We start from the raw sequence: 25,303 nt of genomic DNA on the forward strand, positions 1-25,303 counted from the left end.
TAAATGGAATACTGTAACTGGATTAAATATATCAAGAGAATGTTGCCGAAAATATATCCATAAATGCGGTCTGGGGTTTTTCAAGGTAAACTTTATTTTGTGTGGATAATCAATTACCTGAAGTTGTTGATACAAATTCTTATTTCGGCCAAGAAAACCGCTACTGACAGAAATTCAAAAGAAAAATCGCTACAATTGGGCAAAATCTAAATTATCGTGGACACAAAATTATTGGAATAAGGTCATATTTAGCGATGAGTCTAACTTTGACGTTTGCGTTGGAGATCATCGAAAAAGAATAATACGAAATAAAGCAGAAGCCTTTCATAAAGATTGCTTAAAGAGGGTTGTTAAATTTCCTAAGGGGATTATGGTTTGGCGTTGCATGTCAGCAAGAGGTTTGGGCAAATTAAATTTTATAGATGGCACTGTTGACGCCCAAAAATATCAACATATACTTGAGACCTCACTTTTGCCTAGTGCTCAAGAATTGTTTCCAAACGAAGACTATATTTTTCAACAAGATGGAGCATCGTGCCATTCAACAAAATCAAATAAAAATTGGTTCGCTAACAATAATATAAAAGTTCTATCCTATCCTGCAAGTAGTCCAGACCTCATTGTTATAGAAACTGTGTGGCATAAAATGAAGCAATATTTAAGAAACCACCCTCAACAAACAATTTTTGATTTGCGGACAAAACTGCAGGAAATTTGGGATACTTTTTCTCCTTAAATGTGCCAATCTTTGGTAAATACAATGCCATTAAGAGTTCAGGCAGTTGTTAAGGCGAAAGGTGATGTTAACTCCGTATTAAACAATTTTTTTGTTGTGCTGTCCCAATATATAGTTGTCAGCAAATTTGGCTTGATTTTGGCAAAATAAGCTCTTATCAAAAGTGATTTGTTTGCAAAGTTATAAAAATATAGTAAAATTGTCTAGATCATATTGTAATGTTTGAATTTAGAATAATAAACAAAATAAATTGGGTCGTTTTAACAAATTACTATTTTTATTGCAAAAAAGACCTTGTCCCAACATATAGTTGTTAGGGCTCGTACTAACATACCAAATCTCGTTTTTTTTATCTGAAAAAAAATTGGCGTCGGGAGGCACGTGTAGCCGCCCATATTAAAATATGTTAATAAAAAGTTGGTAGGCAGTTCTTTTAGTTTGAAAGTAAAGGAATTTTTCCAATTTTTTCTTTATCTCAAAAACTGCGACTTTGACTGATTTCGATGTTATTACAAATTTTGCTGCAAATATTATTAATTAATCTTACATTGAAAACCGCGTTTTGCTAGCTACTGTAATTTTGGAGTTACGATATTTTAAAATTTTTAACCCCCTCCCATACCCCCTTACCAACCCCCCACCCCCACCAAAAACTAATGGCCAGATTCTCGGGCGCCACAGTATTTTTGTGCCAAATTTGGTTAAAATCGGTTTAGCGGTTTTTGAGTTATCGTGTTAAAGACAGACGGACAGACAGACACCATGAAAATATTTTGTATTTAGGTCATTTATGACCGAAATAACTCATTTTGAGTGAAAAAAAAACCTTTTTTTTTGCTGACCTTATAAAGAAATTATAGGGGTGACCCATTTTTGAGACGCAACCAGTATATCAACTACTGTTTTAAAACGAATTAAAATAGTTTTCAAAATTATAGGTTTGGCTTAGAAATATTTGATTTTTTTTCTTTTCTTTCCAGCAATATTTTTGATGTTAAAATACTCAAAACTTGCCTACCTATTGTTTTGAAAAACCGAAAGAAACTTAGACTAAAATACATCTACAACCGAAGTGTCATAGCAGCAAAGGTTCCTGTCATTGGTCCAAGTACTTATAATATTACTTACACGTTACAAAACATATTTAAGGCATTACTCCTGTTACTCTAAACTTAAACTACACAGACTCCCAACTGTTATTCTTACAGTTATCCAATCTGCGCACAAACTAAACAGTCAGTACCATTTGACGGTCATTCGTCCCAAAGACATTGCTGTTTCTGAGCTATGTAGTACACGAACAGGTGACACACTTTGCAAGTCTTTATCCCGCACCGGTAGCTGGTTACGGAGTTCTTCGCCGAGCCTTTGCTCTTGCAGTACTTGAGCTCGCAAGGGTACCAACCTATGCACTGCTCGAGGTGGCACAGGCAGGGCGTCCACATGTTCTTCATGTTGGTGCAGTTGGCTATACCCACGGGGAGCTCGTAGGGGATGTCGTTGTTGATGTAGTCGGGGGTGGTGGGGAATCTCTTTAGGGCTGGAAGGTATGACGTGGTTTGTATAGCTGTAACAAAAAAGGCCAGTTGTAATTTTTTGTAATAACAGCAACTCATCTTGGAAATAGCCTGGGCCTTTTGCCACTAAAGCTTCATTCAGAACCGAGCAATTAGTGGAATAAATTAGTGGTTTTAATTTATACTTTATACTTTTTAATTTACGATCATTCACAATATTTAAAAAACACAATTAAATTTAATAGAATATCCTAACAACAGCTTGGCGTTAGTCAGTTATATCTACAGGGTTGTTCACCACATACGACACGGATTATTGTAGCTAAAGGATTAGATTTTTACAAATTGTAAGTTTTGGGTTCGTTGAAGGACTATTAGAGCTACAATTTAAAAATATTTTTACAAGATACAGAGTGTCCCAAATAAATAAAAAATGTCAAAGTTGTATTTTTTTAAATGGAACACCCTGTATATTATTGCATTTTTAATTTCTACACTTAAAATAAAGGTAAATCTGATTAAGGTTTATTACACTTAAACCTTCCCGTTTTTGAAATATTTTCAATTTTGTGAAATTGCAGTCAAAATTTTAAGGCTTCATTTCTCCAAGGGTATCCAAGGGTTTTTAATACTAAATATTTACTGAAGTTTATTTATTGATCAGTTATTGTGTTGCAATAATAAAAATTATACTACCTTATACAGAGTGTCTAAAATTTTATTTTAAATAATTACTAGCTTTAAACGGCAATAATTTGTTTAATTTAAATGGAACACCCTGTGTATTTTATGAGTATCAGATGCACAGTTTAATTGTCTATCAAATTGTATTATACCATTTCTTACCTATCACTTCAAGTTTCCGTAGAAAATGCATTTTCTTGTAATTTAAAACTCATTTATCAATATACCCATGTAATACTAACATTTTAAATTGTATTTAAAGATGTACCAAATTTTTAAAGAGTACAGATACTAATATTGTCGATAGAGTTTGTTTATTTCATTAAAAATAAAAAAAAACTGTTTAAATATTTGTTAAAGAGGACCAATTAATATGATTCCAGTATTCAAACTACATTAATTGACTGTTTGCGTTGATTAATAATAATTGATCCAGATACTAAAAAACTGAATTTTGTATGTGTATTAGACAGTGTGGTAAAAAAACACCTTAAAAACGATATTTCATTTTTTGACAAATGCTTATTTATAACAACAGAGACATTCATTTTCATAACTTATTATTATATTGATTTCTGATTCAAATCTACATTTATTTAGAATAATTTATTAACGAACATAATTAAGTATATAATTAATTAGTATTTGGGCGAAAATAATGGTGGTATATTTAATTAATGGTATACTCTTTTATAAAGATTTAAATAGTTTTCTTTTTGCATACAAATGAGCTAGTAATATAATAATTAGCGTGTACATTTTGCACAATTGTTGCTTTAAAAACAATCTAAAATGTCAATATTCCATGGGTATATTGATAAATGAGGTCTAAATTATAAGAAAATGCATTTTCTACAAAAACTTGAAGGGATAGGTAAAAAGTGGTATAATACAATTTGATAGACAATTAAATTGTGCATCTAATTCTCCTAAAATACACAGGGCGTTCCGTTTAAATTAAACAAGTTATTGCCGCTTAAATCTAGAAATAATTTAAAACAAATTTTTAAACACTCTGTATGAGGTAGTATTATTTTTATTATTGCAACACAATAACTTATGATCAATAAATAGACTTCAGTAAATATTTAGTATTAAAAACTTTAATACCCTTGGAGAAATTAGGCCTTAAAATTTTTACTGCAATTTCACAAAATTGAAAATATTTCAAAAACGGTAAGGTTTAAGTGTAATAAACCTTAATCAAATTTACCTTTATTTTAATCGTAGAAACTAAAAATGCAATAATATACAGGGTGTTCCATTTAAAAAAAATACAACTTTGATATTTTTTATTTATTTGGGACACTCTGTATCTTGTAAAAATATTTTTAAATTGTAGCTCTAATAGTCGTTCAACGAACCCAAAACTTACAATTTGTAAAAATCTAATCATTTAGCTACAATACTCCGTGTCGTATGTGGTGAACAACCCTGTATAGATAAAGTCAAGATAAAGCCTAATATTTAGCTTATAAAACAATCCACTTTTGATTTCTAACCACAATTTCTCTTGACGGAAAATAATCAAAGGCCAAAAATACATTTCTCGCAAATTTTGAAGGATAATTAGTGGAAAAGTTAAAAGTTTGATAACTTTTTCTACTAATTGAAAATGTCTACCATTAATTTTGACGTTCTGAATGCTTACATTGAAATTAAAGGAACAAACTTCTACACTAATTAAAACCACTAATTTATTCCACTAATTGTGAGGTTCTGAATAAAGCTTAAATCTCTGAGTACAGGGTGAGTTAACGATAGAGTAAAGCGTATTATCTCGTTTGTTATTTGTTTCGAGGTTTACAACAAAATGTTAAATATAAAAATTATAGGGAAGGTTAACATACATGTTTTAAAATTATTATTTATTATACAGGGTGCTTCAAAAAAGTGTGGCGGATATAATACATATTTCTTTAAATCCAATACCCCATTTTTTATTTTATTTTTAGGTTCTGCGTAAAATTCTATATTTTTTTTATATACGTTACTGTAAATGTCCGAAATGCGGTAAAACCTAGGATAAGCGCGGTAAAACCTAAGATAAGCGCGCTAAACCCGCTTTACCAAGAATTAACACCCCCAAATAACCACGCTAACCAACTCGAATTTCGGACATTTACAGCGACATATATAATGTTATGTACCTAAAATTAATAGTTTTTGTAATATTTGAATTTGTTTAAACAAATGTTAGATTCAGTGTGGTAAAAAAATCAGTGATGCTATTTTTTCTGAAGGTGGACCACCAAAATTCCTAGTCTATATCGTCCCATTGCTGCCAAAAGTCACTAACTTACATTTTACTACTTCCGAGAAAAATGCGTCTAAAGATGAATTGCATTGCATAAAGATGTTATAGTTAGTAACTATTCGGTATTAAAATAAAACATAAATAGTCAGAAATCGTAGTTAATGACTTTTGCAATCGATTCTCCGATTCAAAACATAGTTAGTGATTGAATTTGGTTGTTCGGAAAAATGTTAGTTAGTGACTTTTGGCAGCAATTGGACGATATCTACTAGTTGGTAGAAGAGTTTTATAGAGATGAAGAAAAAAAGATATACCCGGGCGCGTATCAAAAATAGTTTTATAGAGATGAACAACAATATATACCGGGTGCGTCTCAAAAGTGGATCACCACTATAATTTTTTTATTTTTTCATATAAAAAAACGAGATTTGGTATGTTATTATATGACATAAATTAGGATTGATTGACATATTCAATTATTTTCGGTCACTTCCTGTTTCACCGGAAATTACTACAATTTTTGATTTTTAAATAACACTTTTGAAATTTTTTATCTATTTCATTTGAAAGAGAATATTTTGAATAAAATAACATAGCATACATATGTCATATACATGTAACAAATTATTCGTAAAAAATGCTTTTCCAAGTATGCTAATGAGCCACACTCGTTCCATTAGAAAAAATTGAGATATGTTTAAAAATACTATTTGGGCATCTTTTAACCGGCCAGGACAAGACACGAAAAACATTAGACGATAAAATCTATTTTTCAAGGTTCCTTGATTAAAAATTAGTGTTTTTAACACAGCCATGGCACTCTAGATTGAAATTTAAAGTACGATTCTTTTAAGCAAGAATGTCAAAAGTTGACAGATGACGTGTCATTCTATTCATTTAAAAATCAAAAGTTCTCGTCATTTCTGGTGAAACAGGAAGCGAGCAAACACAATTGAATATGTCAATCAATTCTAATTTAAGTCATATACTAAAATACCAAATGTCGTTTTGATATGTGAAAAAATAAAAAAGGTATAGGGGTGAGCCATTTTTAAGACGCACCCGGTAAAGTATGTATAAATATAGAAATAATTCAAATAAGGCTGATAAAATAAAAATATAATATACAGGGTAATTAAAAAAAAACATAAGTTTGGATCATATTTCAAGATTGACAGCTTGTAGCAATAAGTGTGGTATCTTTAGTTTCACACTGTTGGCACGTTGCACACACCCTGCAAAACACACAAAAATGAGGCACCCTGTACTAAGCGCCCACCCTTTATTTTTCTTTTAATTTTTATTATTTTTTACGGGAAATTATTTTATATTTGAGTAGAGGGAGATGGCCGATTCTACGTCAGGATCAAGGATCAGGCGCACTGCGCATGCGCGTAAATCAGCTAGGAACATGTAAAATACACTAATAAACAAGAATAAACAGGTTTGAACCGCTTTGAACAGTTTTTGAACAGCTTTGAACCGCTTTTTAGTTTAAAACAACAGACCTGTTCATTTTTTGTTCATACCCTTTATTTCTGTTTTAAAGCTGTTCAAAGCGGTTCAAACCTGTTTATTCTTGTTTATTAGCGTATTTTACATGTTCCTAGCTGATTTACGCGCATGCGCAGTGCGCCTGATCCTTGATCCTGGCGTAGAATCGGCCATCTCCCTCTACTCAAATATAAAATAATTCTCCCTCTACTTATTTGGAGAAATACGTCTGGAAAATATTTCCAGAAATTATTTTCTATTAGTAAAATGTTATTTCCCGTATCACATAACTAGCCATTACTGATATTAAAAATATTTTTCTTTATTTAACCGATAGTAGATTACTAAACTAATAAGTTAATAGTAACCTAATAAGTTGTTTAAACCTAATAAGTGTTTTTTTTTCTGTAAATTACAATTATTATTTCCTAAATTCTCCATCCTCCCCAAGCCTCCTCCAGACGGATTTAGCTCTATCGCGCAAATTTTAAACAACCGTACATCTCCCTGAAATAAAGCGGGATTTCCCCTCGCTTTATAATCGAAAACACATCTAAAGGGCTTCATCTAAATCCCGAATATAATGGCGAATATAGGGCTGGTTCCGTCAGACAAGGGCTGGATTACGTTGGAGAGAAGACTTCGAATTTAACTTGCGATGTCGGGTCATTTCGATAAGTCTATGAGGGAGAGGACTTCTGTCTGGAGATAACAGAGCCGTTAGGGGATTTGGATTTAACAGAGCCGTTGATATTACGCATTTAAATTTATATAGAAGGAGAAATTTGCTGCTTGGATTATTACAATTCAATTTTTCATTATTTCAGCTTAAATCTAAGTCTTTGAGTAATATATGCTAATCACTAATCATCATCATCATCATTTTCAGCTTATTCAACAATTTATTCAACCATTTCCAATTATTTTTATTATTATAGTATAGCCTCCCTCGCATATTTAGATACTCTCTTTGTAGTTGGGTTAGTATTGGTTGTCTATTGTTGGCTATGCGAGCCCAAGATATCCCTGTCAATTTCCTAATATCATGGTCCCATCTCAGGTTCGGTCTTCTTCTAGGTCTCTTAATTCCTCGTAGGTACCATGCTGTAATTTTTGTAATCCATCTGTTGTCCGTTTTTCTGGCCAGGTGTCCTGCCTATTGCTATTTGAGGGATTTGACTCTGTGGATGATATCTATTACCTGCAAAGACATTATAAAGATAGACCGAACATCTCATTCATAAATACTCGTTGGTAGTGTATCAAACATTCCAATGTGTCGAACAAGGACAGAAGAGACAGGGAAGTCTAAAATTTCCGACCCCGGCAACTAGGCACATTTGGATTGTTCTAATGGCCAGTGGCGTATCGTTTTTTGGAACGAATTTAAGTAGTAAAGTAAAAGTAAAGTAATTAGTAAAATTTTTACTCCATATTAATATACTACATTAACACTTTTTCGTTAGATGAGTTTTGTTATAAGGTCTAATATAATAATATAATTAATATCCCACATATACTTATGTTGAAACGTTAGTAGATAGTTTTCGAAAATCGCTCCAACGTCGATATTCAATTTAAACTGTCAGTTACTTCTCTATAAACTTTCAGTTACTTTTGAATATTTACAGGGTGACTCAGGCTTCCGAAACAGTTCTATATTAGGTTTGTGGTTGGTGACTTTTCTTTCAATTTTTTTTAGAATATGAGCAATGGTAAAGCACATTTTAGACATTTTTGTAAACATAGGTGGCCGGAACATATTTTCAAACTAAAGTTGTAGATTTGCCATTAAATTTCCATTCCAGAAATACCTAGGGTTGCCACCTGTCCTTTTTGAAAAGGACAGTCCTTTTGGAATAACTTGTCCTTTTGACTTTTTTGACTTAAAAGTCATTTTTATTTACGTATTTTCCCTGAGAAAATTACCTACAGCAAACAGAAATATTCTTTTCGTCCAAATTTAATTAGAGATGTTATAAAACTTATAAATAAATTTTTCTTGTTTAGAATAGGCAACATTATTTAGAACTTCCCGTTTAATCTCAAATTATAGTTTAGGTTTTAGTTTTACTTTTTTTGATCTTAAAAAGAACTTTTCAAAATTAGTAATTAGTTACGATTTAGTTAGTTCGCAATCGATAGCTTCCTGTGAAGTACTGTGTAGTTGTTTAATCTTGTATTATTAATAACTTCCTATACCTAAAATCAATATTTATTTTAATGAGAAAATTGTGTTAATAAGACAAGAAGTGAAAATATAAGACAAGATTTGACTTTTGGTCTTCTTCTCGTATTATGAATTTTTTTTAGAATTTAGAATGAGTGGGAGGGGGTTAATCACTTCGACCTTACAGATCCAGACCCAGGAAGATCTGTGATTTTTCTTGATCATAAGCCCTCAGAAACTTCTTCGAGTGTCTTAGACCATTGCAAGATTTCCATTCCAGGTTGCGGATGGAATCTTCCAAGTTCTTGAGAAGTAAAACCGATAAAAAATTAAGTTTTTTTTTTCTAATTTAGTTAAGTTGGTTTCGAGGTTGGTTGATAGTTAATAGGTTGATAGTTGGTTGATAAGTTAAAGTCAAATTTAAAATACATTGTTCCATTTCCATTTTCCTCACTTTTTCGAAAAAAAAGGCGAAAAAGAATGAATCAAGGAAAAAACTGGGTAACGACTAAGAACGTCCATAAATCATTCGATATACGAAAATTGATTTCACTGCGACAGTTACGCGAATTTTCTTATTAGTTTTTCCGCCGAGAAAAATTCGAAAAAAATCGGTTCGATTTGAGACAGAGAAGAATGTGGGGAACAGAGGCGTACAGTTCATGGAAGGCAAGGAAGAAAAATACAAAACATTGTAGTTTTTAGAATAGGAAACAGTCAATTTAAATTAAAAAGGAAAAAGACTCGTCGTCTTTTTTTTTAATTTAAAAATCAAGTCTCTTTAAGGAAAATGGACGCCTTTTTAAACAGTCAATTTAGTTTTTTCTAGAATTTTTATTTTTTTAATGACCCCAATTTTGAAATTTGATACAGTTGTTTGGTTGGTTATAAGCCAGTAAGGTTTGGAATTCTTAAATGTGTTTTTTTTTCAACGTTTCAATTAATATACAGATTGTTAACTGGACGGTTACTTATTGGGGAACAGAATGGCAACACTGATGTAATTTTCAGGCTACCTATGCGTTTTCTTTTTTTTTTCGCTTGTATTCATTATTTGTGTTCATGTTTACTTTCTCATGACTAATAATTTCATATTATTTTCATTTTAAACTCTATTTTTTAAGTAAAACCGATAAAAAATAGAGTTTAAAATGAAAATAATATGAAATTATTAGTAATGAGAAAGTAAACATGAACACAAATAATGAATACAAGCGAAAAAGAAAAAGAAAACGCATAGGTAGCCTGAAAATTACGTCAAACTATCAACTAACCTCAAAACCAACTTAACTAAATTAGAAAAAAAACTTAACAATTTCAATTAAAGATGCAAATGCCTATAAAAACATAACACGAAAGAATATAACTAATACATTCAGCAGTATTATACTAAATAATAAAATAACATATTTAAACTTCAATAATTGCTAATAAACATTATAGAAACTTCAAAATAACTTCAGAAGTGGGACAGTAAGAGATATCATCACTACTTGTTTAGAAGAGTTTGATTTCGACCTCTAGAAAGTATCAAAAGTATTTCGCACGTAACAAAAAATATGTTTTTAATTATTATTGCCGAGTCCTGAAAGTACCGGAAGAACAGGCAATTAATAATTTCGAGTCCCGGTTCTGAACCCTAATGGGACGGCAGGTTTCTGTCTTTAATTGTATTAAAAAAAATTGATCGATGTTCCTTGTTTTTACCCAAAACTGAACACAAATTCTCCTTGTTTTTTTCTCCAAAAAAGAACGTATTGTTTACGAAGATGAATACATTAGGAACGGCCCGAAATATGACCAATTTGTTTTCCCGTTGTTGCCAAGATTACTTTATCACCCTAGAACCGTTATTTGTCTAATTTCGAAAACAGAGCACGGCAGTAGCGCGAAAACAAGTCCCGTAGCACGAATAAGATTTCGCGACGAAGACATTTCTTCGGAGACGGAACATCCCTTTGACAAATCGAATCCATTTGCCGACATTCTTTTAGCAAATTACATAATTTACCGTACATCGTTTTGTGAAAAGGTTTTGGAGCGAGCACTCCCTTAGAAGACTCAGTGCCGGTTGAATTTAATTTGAGGGGGCTTGTCGTTTGGGGAGCAAATAACCCAAATAATAAGTAATATGATATGAAATTGGACGCTTTTAAAAGGAAACACTGAAGTCTGAGGTCAATTTTTATCAAAAACTGTCCGGTTTTTGATTTGGTTCGTGTTATTCAAAAATGTGCATTTTTAACAAATCGCTCTAACTTTTTTGCTATGCAAAATTTTGTATTTTTGAAATGATATGAAATTGGACGCTTTTAAAAGGAAACACTGAAGTCTGGGGTCAATTTTTATCAAAAACCGGACATCGTGTTATTCAAAAATGTGCATTTTTAACAAATCGTTCTAACTTTTTTGCTATGGAAAATTTTGTATTTTTATGAAAACATTTCCAAAGCACCTTTTTACGTAGAATTCAATGGTTTAAGTATATATTTTTTTAATTAATAATTTAAGAATTATCAACAGAAAAGTTGATTTTTTATTTTGGGACACCCTGTATATTTTTAATTAACTGAAAAGAACTTAAAATTACCTTTCCAAAAATATAGCACCATTGATAATTTTGTTATAATAGTCCTCTTCGAAATACAAATTTTTTAAAAGTTCACCACTTTTAACTAGTAGAACTGAATATCTAGCTACGCAACAGAAGCCTCGTTACATGTATAAAATTGTAGGTAGCAAAAGGAGACAGGCTTTAAAAGTCTGTCTCCAAATCAGATATTTTTATGTCGTAGTTTCGCTACTACATAATAGAGGGCAATAAATTTAAAAGAAAACAGTTTTCTACAACCAAAATTTAATAGAATTTTGTGCAGTGTTGCCATTGTGTAATTCATATCGTAATACTTCCTGATAAAGCCTACCTTCAAATTTGCTACATCATTTAAACATATTAAAATAGATCAGAGCTGTTTTTTCAGTTTGCCATGTTAGTTGGAATTAAATCTTATGGCTAAATTACAATCACTTCCTGACGTTTGATTGTATAATTGAATCCTGAATTTTCATTGTAATTCGGCGACAATATAATAAGTATTGTTCTACTATTATGATACCACTTCCTGACGTTTGATTGTGTTCATACCAAGTTCATATTGTATAATCGGGAAAAAACGGCGTTAGCGATAGCTATGAAATGAATATCACTGTCATTTTATATGTAAATTTATAAGGGAAATGTCATCGATCGTCCTTTTCCTTCCAACTGGACGCCGTTTTTTTCAGAAGCATATCAAGTGATACCATAATATAGTACTATATTACGATACATGGCGTTCGATTGGGTTTAAACTTGGTATACTATATCTTCAGTGACATTGTAATATCATGGTACCATGGAGCATATAAAGTGGTACCTTCTATAGTACCATATTTGATGACATAGCAATATTAGGTACATATCGGCAATAGGGATTAAACTTGGTATACTACGTATTTTCGGTGATATTGTAATATGATGGTACTATGATGCATATCATCTGGTACCATAATATAGTACCATATTATGTACATGGCGTTCGATTGGGCTTAAATATGGGATACAACGTATCTTGGGTGATATTGTAATATTATGGTACCATGGAGCATAATAAGAGGTACCATAAGATAGTACCATATTACGATACCATTTCCTGGCGTTCGATTGGACTTAAACTTGTTATACTACGTATCTTCGGTTACATTGTAATATGATGGTACTATGATGCATATAAAGTGGTACCTGAATATAGTACCATATTTCAATACCATTTCCTGGCGTTCGATTGAGCTCGTATTTCATATATACTTGCGTATTTTTGATGACATGGCATTATTATGGTACCATCAAGCATATCAACTGGTACCATAATATAGTACTATATGACGTACATGGCGTTCGATTGGGCTTAAACTTGGTATACTACGTATCTTCGGTGACATTGTAATATGATGGTACTATGATGCATATAAAGTGGTACTTTAATATAGTACCATATTACGATATCATTTCCTGGCGTTCGATTGGGCTTAAACTTGGTATACTACGTATCTTCGGTTACATTGTAATATGATTGTACTATGATGTATATAAAGTGGTACCTTAATATAGTACCATATTACGATACCATTTCATGGCGTTCGATTGTTCTTAAATTTGGTATACTACGGATCTTCGGTGACATTGCAATATTATGGTACCTTAAAGTATATCGAGTGGTACCATAATATAGTACACTATTATGATATCATTTCCTGGAGTTCGATTGGGCCCAAATTTGGTATACTTGCGTTTCTTTATAAAGATTTGTTTAATTAATAATTTTAATTTATTTTACGAATTTGAATTTATTGTTCGATGTCGTGACAGCAACTTTTATGCCGAACTAATATATTATTAATTGTACCTGTGTCACTTTTTAAAATCTACCTAGGTCTATATAAATAACGTGGCAAACAAAAGAAATTTGTTATTATAGTATTTTTTAGTCACTTAACATTTTTTGTACATCATTTTAATAAATTATTTCCATTATTATTAAACTTATATTTCATTACTAACGTTCCAGCATTAATAAATATCACTATCAATTGCCCTGTATATTATTAATTTTAAAGGTAATTAAAGGCATTTTCTTAGTTAACATTATAAGGTATAGTGTATATTAAAAATGTAATATATACTTAAAACTGTTTTAATAGCCAAAGGAATAATTAATATAAGTGTATCTGACAAGAAAAGAAGAATAGAAAGAAACACATACTGCATTATACACAATAAAAAGAATGGGATGCCAATTCAAGTCTTTTGGATCTGGCAACTGTGCATATTTAGCCGAGCTATAAGGCCGTCGACGAGCCGTCGATCCAAAACCGAAAGTTCAAAATTTCTAATTATATTCTGATTATGATATTGTCGCGCCATCTAGTATTCTATTTGTGCAATTTTAGCTCTTTCATTTCGAGTATTTTTCTGTTGCGTAGCTAGATATTCTGTGCTAGTAGGCTTTGGACCTCTTATTGATGATCTGCCCCTAATGGAACTTGAAAACATATTTATTCAGCAAGACGAGGCACCGTCTCAGAACTCTGTAGTTATCAGCAAATTTTTGCCGCTAATTTCGAGAACAACTGAATAGCTAACCAAGATCCCAGCCGTTGGCGTTGGCCGTCGAGGCCACCGGACTTAGTGCCTAGGATTTTTATCTTTGCGGAAGAATAAGCTTCTTATTTTTAATTTGCCCGTATGCGGTCCGGTCTGTCCATAACAGAAGACGTAGTCAACAAGCAAAATCTCATGTTTGTAGCAAAATCTCATGTTTTGGTTTGCTATTAATATTTATTGTTTTTAGATATAGTTTAAATGTGTTGATGTTGTTAAATATAATTCTTTATGGGTATTTCGCCACTGCACTGCAAGAAAAATCTCCAAAATAAAACAGTTATTTTTTGTAAACACTTCTGCGTTAAACCTAAACGGACGCTGCTTGTCAGAAGTTATGTTTACAGTTATAAAAATTTGCCTAACAAAGAAAAAAATGCTTAACGTTTCGGAAAGTTTATCTCTTTCCGTCGTGGGAAGCAAAAAAAATACAAAGAATAAAGAAAAAAACTATTTAAAATATTTAAATTAAACTATTCGAGAACACTTTACTTTTTAAAACAACCGTTGACGTTTTTTAAGAAACTGTTGACGTTTCATTCTGTAGACGTATCTGTTTTTCTTTATTCTTTGTATTTTTTTGCTTCCGACGACGGAAAGAGATAAAGTTTCCGAAACGTTAAGCATTTTTTTTTGTTAGGCAAATTTTTATAACTGTAAACATAACTTCTGACAAGCAGCGTCCGTTAAGGTTTAACGCCCAGAAGTGTTTACAAAAAATAACTATTTTATTTTGTGATTTTTCTTGCAGTGCAGTGGCGAAATACCCATAAAGATTTTTTTTGGAGAGATGAATCCGTCACATAGGTATAGACATTTCTTGTTAAATATAGTTTAAATTGTTATAAAATTATGCATCTCTAATTGCAAATATTATTTTCGTCTTAATTGCTGCTCACAGCTAGAATTTTTTGCATCACAGCCGGCGCTGTTCAAAGCCTACAAGAGGAATATGAGCAAAATAGCAAGTATGCTGTATTTTTGGTAATTTTAAATTATATTCAATAAATTAAAAATATACAGGGTGTCCCATATACAAATAGAATTTTCTGTTCTTCTTCTTGCGGTGCCTTGCCTGTCTTCAGGCGTTGGCGATCTCCATGACTATTTCGTGGAAGAGTTCTCTATCTTCTGCTACATGAAACAGCCCCTCCACTCCCAGGCCGGTCCAGTTCCGTATATTTCTGAGCCATGACAGTTTCTTTCGAGCTTTTTTTCTGTTGATAATTCTTAAATTATTATTTTTAATAGAATTATACTTCAACCATAAAATTCTACGTAAAAAGGTGCTTTAGAAATGTTTTCATAAAAATACAAAATTTTCCAGAGCAAAAAAATTACAGCGATTTGTTAAAAATGCACATTTTTGAAAAACACCCCGTAACTCCGAAACGGTAACAGATATCGACGTGCGGTTTTCACAATCATGTTTTTGATAAAAATTGAGCTCAGACACTGATATTAGTTTTCGTCTATCTCCTATAGAAAAGGCCGTTTTCCTTTAAAAGCGTCCAATTTGGCCCACCCTCTATATAACTGTAATTAATTATAATTATTAAAAAAGAATTATTTTTTCTCCATTACGTTTGATTCTTCAGTAACAGATGGCGGTATAACAATTACATATAATTTCTTAAATAGACTCTGCCAGTAAGGAATGGCAAATTATGCGAATTCCGCTAAATATTCCAATAATTCTCCGATTTTTATAGCAATTTTGTGATTTTCCCGGGGAGTGCACATGGTTTTAGTTTTATCGATATTCCTAATTGCCCTCAATAACTATCATCGATATCTACTTATTGTAGCGTTCGATATATCATTTCAAACTTTTCTATCTCGCTATCTTGCTCCACCATTACACGCCCCACTTTCAAACCAAATGGGGCTATTACAACCCCATAAATAACGTATCTTTTCGGGCGAGGACATCGTTAACGCCAGACCTGGGCCCCATTCAGATGAAAAATATTTCAATTTGGCCTCGGCCAACATCGATAACACTTACCATGGATATTGGACCATTTCAGTATATCTTCGTATCGGGTGTAGGTGGCCTGTCCGGCCTCCGCGCAAATGTCCCTGATGAACGGGCTGATGATGTCCGCGTGTTTCAGGACGACGACGTAGTCCATCGTGTGGTTCACCCTGGAATAATAATCAGAAGTTTAGACTTAGATAGGTATTCTATATTTAATATATTTTTTTACGATATAATAGGCATAAGAAACTTGAAAAATACTTGGTTTTCTTTTATAACCTCAAATATAAACCCAGTTGGTCTACCGAGGGTTCTGTACAAATTTGTAAGTACATATTATAAATACCCTCACAAGCACGAAAAAAGGGCACCTTAAAATTTTGATGTATTTTAAAGATTAATATATTTTGTTCTAGTGGGCTGATTTTGATGATTTTTTAAGCAACATGTATGTAGCTAAATTATTTGACTTTTTAATATACAGGGTGAGTTTTCTACGATGTAATCTATGGGTATCTCGGAAACTATTGGGGATAGAGGGTCTGTTAAATGGGGAAAGAATTGCAGTTTTGTGTGGTCATAAATATGCGCCTTTAAGATTTTTGAAAAAGTTCATGGCTTACTAGATATTTCGAAAAAAACAAATTTCAGCTATTTTAAAAATCGTCCCTAATTCCATTATAATCTATTTTAGACAAAAAGTTTTCAGATAACAGTTGTAGAAAAACACATTCTTAATGAGATTGTGTCCTCCGTTTTTCTCTAAAGCCTTGCATTTTTGACATATGACACAAACATATGTTTTTTTTAATTAAAACTATAGTTGGCTATGACTTCATAAAACGCGCAATTTTTTAAGCTTTTCAGCGATATAAACTATAATATATTTTTTTCGAAAACTTACTGAGTTATAGCCAATTATTAACATTTTTAAACAATTTCACTTGGTTAGCCATGAAAACAAGTTCAATCGTCGTTGCTTTCAGAACTGTCACATCCAAACTTTGTAAATTAAAATTGTAAATATGAATTTTTCAAATGAAGAAAAGCGTGTAGGATTATTGGTTCAACTTTACTTGGCCATACATTTTCGAAGATACGATGACCGGTAAACGTTACTTAAGTTTTTTAGAGAACGGTTTTCAAGACATGTTAGAAAAGTTAAATTCAGAGACTCGCATCAATAGAGTGGTTCCAACATGGCTTTCATTTTGACACCTTCCTCCCATAATGCAAGAAATGTTAAAAATTATTTATATCATAATTATGCAAACCCAGGAATAGGAAGAGGTGGACCAATTTCATGAGCCTCCTCGATCACCTGACCTATCCATTTTAGATTTTTTATGCAGTATGGTTAACAACAAGGTTTACAAAAGAACTTATGAATTAAGAAAGTCACTCGAAGAGGCGGTACTGGAGGAGTTTAATAAAGTCGACCGGTCGTTCTGTGAGAATAGGTAGTAATTCAGTTTTAAAAATATGCATTTATGTACTCAAAACAATGGCGGATTTTTTGAACATTTTCGAAAATAACTTAAAGTATATGCAGTGATATAATTTTTTTAAGTTTTATTTTGTGTAATGTAAATTGTAAAGAACCGTTTTTAATAATATATTCTGTCTTTTTATAAGTTATAAATTATAACAGAATAAGAATACCATACCAACTAAGTGACTAATTCACAAGAAAGATAAGAATTGGCTATAACACAGTCATTTTTTGAAAAAAAACATATTATAGCTTATATCGCTGAAAAGCTTAAAAAATGGTTCTTTTTGTGAAGTCATGGCCAACTCTGGTTTCCATTTAAAAAAACATATGTTTGTGTCATATGTCAAAAATGACAGGTTTTAGAAAAAATCGGAGAACACAAACTCATTAGGGATGTCATTATCTACAACTTTTATCCGAAAACTTTTCCCCTAAAATAGATTATAATGGAATTAGGGGCGATTTTTAAAATAGCCAAAATTCGTTTTTTTAAATATCTAGTAAGCCATGAACTTTTTCAAAAATCTGAAAGGCGCATATTTATGACCCCACAAAACTTCAATTCTTTCCCTATTTAACCAACTCTCTATCTCCAGTAGTTTCCGAGATACCCATAGAGAACATCTGTATCTTCCTATATAAATTAAAAACGAAAGTTCCAATCTGTCAATTACACGAAGGAAAACAAAATGTTGATATTTTTGTGAAAGTTTGAAAGACCGTGTAGAATATCTTAACCCAACAAGGAATTTAAAAATAATTTTATCATCTAGATTTTTTCTCGATAGTTCAGTTTTAAAAATAAACAATAAAATAGGTATTTACCTCCCTAAATCCTCTTCTGGAGTTCTCACTGTACTGGGGTTCTTCTGTCTTAATTTCGACATGGCGTCAGATGATATAAAAGAGTCTTTCGGAAAATGAAAGATAAAGCACATCACTTGGTATTGGCTTTGGCCTCTCTCTTCCTCACCCAGTATCAACGACTTCAGAATCTGAACTTCCTGTAACAAAATAAAAAAAAACGTATTAGCTTAAATGAAGCGATTATTATACATCTAATAGGACAAGGAGTAATCAAACAGGAAAAAAATAAAAAAGCTAATTTTTGATATGTAGTTTATTTTAAAGCAAAATAGCCACTGATGTGTGACTTCAACCTAAAATTCTTCTTATATTAGAGATATTTGCTGTGAAAATAACCTGCGAATGTCTTCTTCTTCTTCTTTTACTTATTTGAGATCTTTCGATCTGTTAATTTTAAGGTTGCCTCTGTAGGAGTTCTTGGGAGATGGACTGCCAACTGTCTTTCCATCTTTTTGGAGGTCTTCCCGACTGTTTCTTACCCATGGGTTTCCCTTCAATAGCCATGCGTGGTAGCCATTGTCTTTTTCTTTGCCTACTCCATCTCAGTACATCCTATATTCCACATTGTTGTCTGATATTTGTGTTTCTAATCCTCATCTTCTAGTCTTGCTCATTATGGTTTTGAAGTTTTCAACTCTTAACATGCTCTTGGTCTTGTTTGTTTCCTCTCGAATTTCTATGCCATATGTTATTATTGGCCTGATGCAGGTCTTATAAATTTTAATTTTGCTTTCTGTTCGCATGGGGAAGGGGTTTGTCCACATTATTTGCCTCAGACATCCTGACATTGCCGTTGCTCTGTTTATCTGGCTTCTCAAACCTTTCTCTGGATCATGGTAGTACGACATATCTATTCCTAGGTTTCTGAGCTGTGATACTTGCTCAATAATTTTGTTTTCCACTACCAGTTTGCATCTTACCAGCTCTTTAGAGAAAGTTAAGCATTTCGTTTTTTTTTCTGGAGAGATAATCATATTTAATTCTCGGCTTACTTGATCGAATTTATGAAGCCGTATCTGCATATCGTCCTCTGTCTCCGCGATAATGGCGGCATCATCAGCGTAACACAGGAGGGTTTAAAGTTTTTTTGTCCTTTTTTTAAATATAGGAATTGTGACGCTTTTGTGCCACTCTTGAGGAGTTTCTTATGTTTCGAGAATCTTGTTAAATAACAATCTTAGATATTTTACTAGCTCGGGACCACTATGTTTCAAGAATTCATTTGTAATATTGTCTGTTCGGAAACCCAAACCTGGCGCTTTTCGGTTTCTTCAGTTTCTTCATTGTACTAAGCATCTTTTCCTCTTCGATTTTTTTAATGTAAAGTAGGTAATAATATTTATTGTTTTACCAGAATATTTTAACCTTATTTTAACGTTTCACGTTTAATGTAAAAGAAAACCAAGCATTTTTCAAGCTTTTTCTGTCTATTATACTCAACCGAATTGTAATCGGAAAATTCCGGTAGCATATTCTGCAGATAAAAATAAGTAAAAAGTTCGTATAAATGTATGTCATAAAATGCTTCGTTTCGGAGATACAGGATGTCGAAAGTTCATTTTTATTTCTTTTGTCTTTGTGTCTGAGAATTTCTTGAGTTGGGAAAAGATGAGTATTTAGTTTTCTAGCTATATCACATTAGGGTATGGTCTTTTAATTGATGATCAAAGGATTCTCTCTTCAATATTAGCAACGTGGTAATAAAAAAAGACATTTACTTAAAATACAGTAACTTATTAAAAAAATAAACGTAACAAATTCAACAGATCTGACTCAATCAAGCCATGCATATGTAATTTGCTTTTCCACCTTGTTTTCTCTATATTTTCCTCAAATTTGCTCGGAAAACAACGGTCACGGAAATGTCAAAATAAACTGCAAAACGTCTGAAACGTGGCCGGTCTTTTTATTTCTCCACGTAATTTATTAAATTATACTCATTCTCTTAGAGTTAACACGCGAAAAATGGACTTTAAAAGCCCCAACTCTCCAACTATATCATTATTAAGTAATTTTAAGTTAGAGTTAAAGAGCACGCGATGCTTGGCTAGTTAGTATCGTTCATTTTTTATATCTTGCTATTGTTGTTGTTATTGCCATGTAAAAATGGCGAATACATTCTTGTTTTAAATGCAACATTCTGTATGCTATTCAGTTTTTGAATTCTTCAGAAGATTCTAGACATATTTCATTTACAATCTTCTATAGGTACAGGGTCCGGCAATAGTGCGTCGGGCATCTGTATGCTATAAATATGGTAATCTTAAATATTACAGGAAGTTCAAAATTTTACGCTAAACTTTCTAAAATATAAAATAATTTTTCTTCATTTTTTTAAACGGACACTCTGTATATACTCTTTTTTTTATATATGATATATGATGTCTGGCGTATCGTCACCCGATTCCGTATTGTTCAGGCCTGATAATTTGTTTGAGACGCTTGGCGTAATTTTTACGTTCTCTAGTCAACAACCCTGTTATCGTTTCTCTGCTTCTGTGGAGGGCTGTCAACATCGCTTCAAGGTTTCGCTCTCTGCGCTGTGAACTCACTTTTGCTTTTGCCGCTCTGTAGCCATCACCAACACATCATCCCGGCATTTAGAAATGGTAATTATTTAAATCTTGCTGTATAATCTGAATCAGCTGCTATTTCAAAGCGACAGGTAAAGATGATATATTATCTTTCGTTATTATTATTGAATATTTTTAGGGTAGAGTTTTGGACTGGCTCACCTCAACTCGTATTTGGTGTTTGCTGACACGTTAGTTTTCTTTTGTCCTCCAGAATGTTAAATGGAAGAAAGGACAGTTTCTTTGTTTATTATTGAGCCCTCGGAAGTAATTCGAGGTAGGTTTATTGTGTTTATTACACCTTGGTAGGTTTTAAACACGAGTTTCGTATTTTTAGGGTATTATGGTTGGATGTCCAAGGTACGGACAGTATCCAAGGTACGGGCATTATCCAACGGGTAGTGTTCCCATATTGCCACAGTATGCATGTAGCGTAAGCCCCATGCTGCTTCGTTCCTATTTCTAAGCCTAGTCAGTAATTACTGTTGTATTGATTCATGGTGTCCTCATCCTTGGCCCCTTTTGTTGTATTGGCCAACAGGATAGCCGAGAGACAGTACAGAGATGCGAGCCCACCTCACGCTGTTACTGTTTGAAGCAAGATTACATAAAGAACAGCTAAGTGTAGATTTAAGTTCTAGCTTTACATTTTACATTTAAAACATTTTCAGTCTTAACATAATAATGTACATCTTAAATAATATCGTACAGACTATGTTTAGTAACCACTAAACGATCTAACCAGATCGTTAAGAACATTCATTCGATTTAGTATTTAAAATATGATTTAGATCTTAGGTTTCATTACATTACGTCTTGTAATAGTATTACTTTCATAGATATTATTATTGCGCTATTTTAACAGACGAATAACCAAACATAGATTCTAGAATCTACGGGTTGCAACATCTCAGATTTAACACTGCATAAAATTAACAAAATTAAATAAAGTAATGCTACTTTTCATATATTTTCTATAACTTTACACGCATTGTATTTTTCCATAGTCTTTTCATTGAACATAATTAATATTATTTATGTACATAGCTTTACTCGACATACAACCACTATAATAATTAATAAAATTGTACAATGTTATTTACCATCAGAATTCAACATGAATAAATATAGTCATTAGTTTTAAGTAATATACAACTGTGTTTTCTTTCTCTGTACATGCCTGGCGCCCAATATCTTTTTTTTTTGATTTTTTTTTGTTAATTACTTTTTTTTCCAGTGAAATACCTTATCCACGACTGCTCTCCGATGAAAAGCTGCTGTTCGCAGTGGTAGTTGTTTAAAAAACGCTATAGTATATTGAGTATTTCAAAATGTTTAACGGTTTCGCAGATATTAACGGTTCTTTATTTCATATGGCATTTTCCACAGTAAATTTTTATCAAAGCCACCCAATGATTTTTCTCTCGTATTTTAACGTTGACTCGTAATATTACGATATTTATAACAAAGTTAAGTATAGACCATCTAAAGTAAATAGCTGCTAGCAATAGCTTGCAGTCAGTTGTATCCATAGAGAGATCCTAATATTTAGCTTATAAAACAATCAACTTTTGATTTCTAACCAAAATTTCTCTTGACGGATGATAATCAAAGGCCAAAATGACGTTTCTCGCAAATTTTGAAGTATAATTAGTGGAAAAGTTAAAAGCTTGACAACTTTTTCTACTAATTGAAAATGTCTACCCGTAATTTTGACGTTTTGAATTCTTATATTGAAATTAAAGGAACACGCTTCTACGCTAATTGAAACCACTAATTTATTCCACTAATTGAGAGGTTCTGAATGAAGCTATAGAAATTTGCCTTCGGTAATTAGCACACTTATAACTCCCTTGTTACATAAATAACTATAATTTATAGTCTATTTTGAAAATATACAAACAATAACATAATAGTAAATTTTATAGTTACATATTCATTCTCGGATTCCAACTTGAAGAATTTTGTCGTATATAAATGTCGGGATATTCATAGAAATGAAAATTCCAGTTTTAATTTAAACTTAACCCCTTAAATCCGAGTCACAAGAGACTTGTAACTCGGCGTAATAAAACGTGAGCTTCAGTTTATTACCATTTCGCAATTTACGGATATCGCAGAAACTTAATTATTTTATTATTAAGGCTTTAATTTGTTCTCTGGAGCATTTCACTGAGTATGAAACATAGAAAATTTCGCCTTATTTTATATGTTAAGAGTTTATTTCACTACACTGTAAAAAAAATTGAGTGAAATTTCACTCAGATTTCACTCAATACTTTCTCAATTTCTGTCCACACCCGATTGAGTGAAATGTCTACTCTACAGAACTGAGTGAATCTTCAATTCACAGAGTGAAAAGCACTGAGTGTTTTCACTCAATCGAGATTAGACGAAAGACTCGATTTTGATAATTTATTCACTTTAAAATGAGTGAACTCACTAAGTGTTGAGTTCAAGTACACCTTTTATTGAGTGACTTTTACTCAAATTTGTGTTACACTTAACTCGATTAGTACTCATATCTGAGTATTAATTTCACTCAGTATTGAGAAATATATTCTAAATGATTTTTTTAAAGCTATATGTAAGCTAACTTGTTATTTTAAAACAGGTGGGCAGGTGCCTTTCAAAGGTAAGTTTCAGTTTAGGACATGGTCTCGAACATGTCCATTTCCTAAAATTCACTTTTGGGAGGCATCTGTTCACTTGTAATAAAATAACAAGTTAGCTTACATATAGCTTTTAAAAAAATAATTTAGAATATTTCGTTTTTTTTAACAAACCAAATGAAAAACTGTAGAACCTTCAAAAATATTTTTATTTGTCATTTTTATTTGAAAAAAACAAATAAAACCAAATATAACACTATTATTATAATATCAAAAATATTTTTTTAACTCTTTATACAGGAACTTTTTTAAGCTAGACGTCTAGAAAAGTTGCATCACATTGCAAAAATCCGCTTTATTAAGAGCATTCGTCAGCTCGGCCACCTTCTCGAATATTTCTAATTTCTAAACTAACTTTTAATAACGAAAATCCCTCGGAAAATCCAGATACTTTTGCTCATGAAAATTAAAAAAAAATTGTTATTCTGCCAAATGTTCCAGTTCCCAATTCATGATTGAGAGAAAGTACCTAGATTTTCGCTACGCTAATTAGTCAAGGAAACATCAGCATTGCGGCATTGGCGCAGTCGAATTTGAATCTATGCTATGTTGGGCGAATTTCTGCGATGTGAAAAAATGTTCTTAACATAAAATATATTTATTTTACCACTCCACGCCGCCACAGTCACACTTTACATCACACTTTATACACACACTATGGGCTTGTGACCTTGGCACCTTCGAAGGGACAAGACAACCTACGACTCGAACCGATAATTACAAACTGAGGAACAGGGGAATAGCCTATTCGGTATCGAAGAAACGCGTATGACGTATGATTAGTACACTCAAATTTTTAATGTGTTAAACTATAATATGAGTTTTTAAGTTAATTTTTCTATTCCATTACTCAAAGATAGGAGCTATAACTCGAACATGAGCTTATTCAATCGCTATTGATTAAATAGAGATCATATTTGAGTAAAATGATGAATTTACTCTATTTTAGATGAAAATGTACTCAATTATTTCACTCAAAAAATTCACTCCCTGAGAAATATGTGTTCACTCAGGCTGATTTTTTACAGTGTAGTCCGAAAAAATAGCAAAAAAAGCGTTCGGCATTTAACGTTTTATGTAAAACTAGCTAGGTATTTTTACCACAAATGAAGAAGGAAATTAAAGATAAAGGATTATACTCTATCCATATTGTAGCACATTTTTAGACAACTTCTTTATTTTTCAGATTTTTATGGTCAAACATCAACAAAATAATAATATTCCTTATGTTTGGACTAAATTTTTTCGAAAATAAAGACATAATTTAAAATTCCGTTACAACAAGGAAATAGGTTGAAGTTTTGTGATTACAGTGATATATAATTTATATCGTTTTGTAAGAAATTGCTCGCTATTTTATGGCAAATGATGAGGCTCTGCAAACCTTAATCAAACCTTAATCAAAGCACGTGTGTATGGAATTTTGGGTGTTGCTTAACACGACAGGATCGGGCTAAGCCTTAGCCCACGGCCACACAGAAAGCGTCTTTAACGTTTTGCGTTTTTTTCGCGTCTCAAGCGCTTTTTGCTATTTTACCGTTTTAAGCGCTTTTTTCGATTTGTGTCTATTAAAAACACGTAAAAGACGCGGCAGGTCTGCAGTTTCTATCAAGATGTCAATTAGTAACGTCGCCGTCGTCCCGGACCGTCCAACAAT

At 32.2% G+C, this 25,303-nt stretch overlaps 2 protein-coding genes across 2 annotated transcripts in view; one reads left to right on the top strand and one right to left on the bottom strand.

The window, feature by feature from the left end:
• The window catches only part of LOC115884415 (protein Flattop homolog), a 169,435-nt gene that overhangs the window by 21,283 nt on the left and 122,849 nt on the right, over positions 1-25,303 (top strand). The window lies entirely within an intron of this gene.
• The window catches only part of LOC115884414 (out at first protein), a 241,385-nt gene continuing 217,642 nt past the window's right edge, over positions 1,561-25,303 (bottom strand). The window contains exons 2-4 of the mRNA XM_030902975.1: positions 18,360-18,538; positions 16,067-16,206; positions 1,561-2,303 (exon numbers count right to left, since the gene is read on the bottom strand). Of these exons, the coding sequence (XP_030758835.1) occupies positions 1,990-2,303; positions 16,067-16,206; positions 18,360-18,472 (567 nt within the window). The 5' untranslated portion in view covers positions 18,473-18,538 and the 3' untranslated portion in view covers positions 1,561-1,989. The remainder of the gene's footprint in view (positions 2,304-16,066; positions 16,207-18,359; positions 18,539-25,303) is intronic.

This window comes from Sitophilus oryzae, unplaced genomic scaffold (assembly GCF_002938485.1).
Source record: "Sitophilus oryzae breed Bouriz unplaced genomic scaffold, Soryzae_2.0 scaffold_247_pilon_pilon, whole genome shotgun sequence".
NCBI lineage: Eukaryota > Metazoa > Arthropoda > Insecta > Coleoptera > Curculionidae > Sitophilus > Sitophilus oryzae.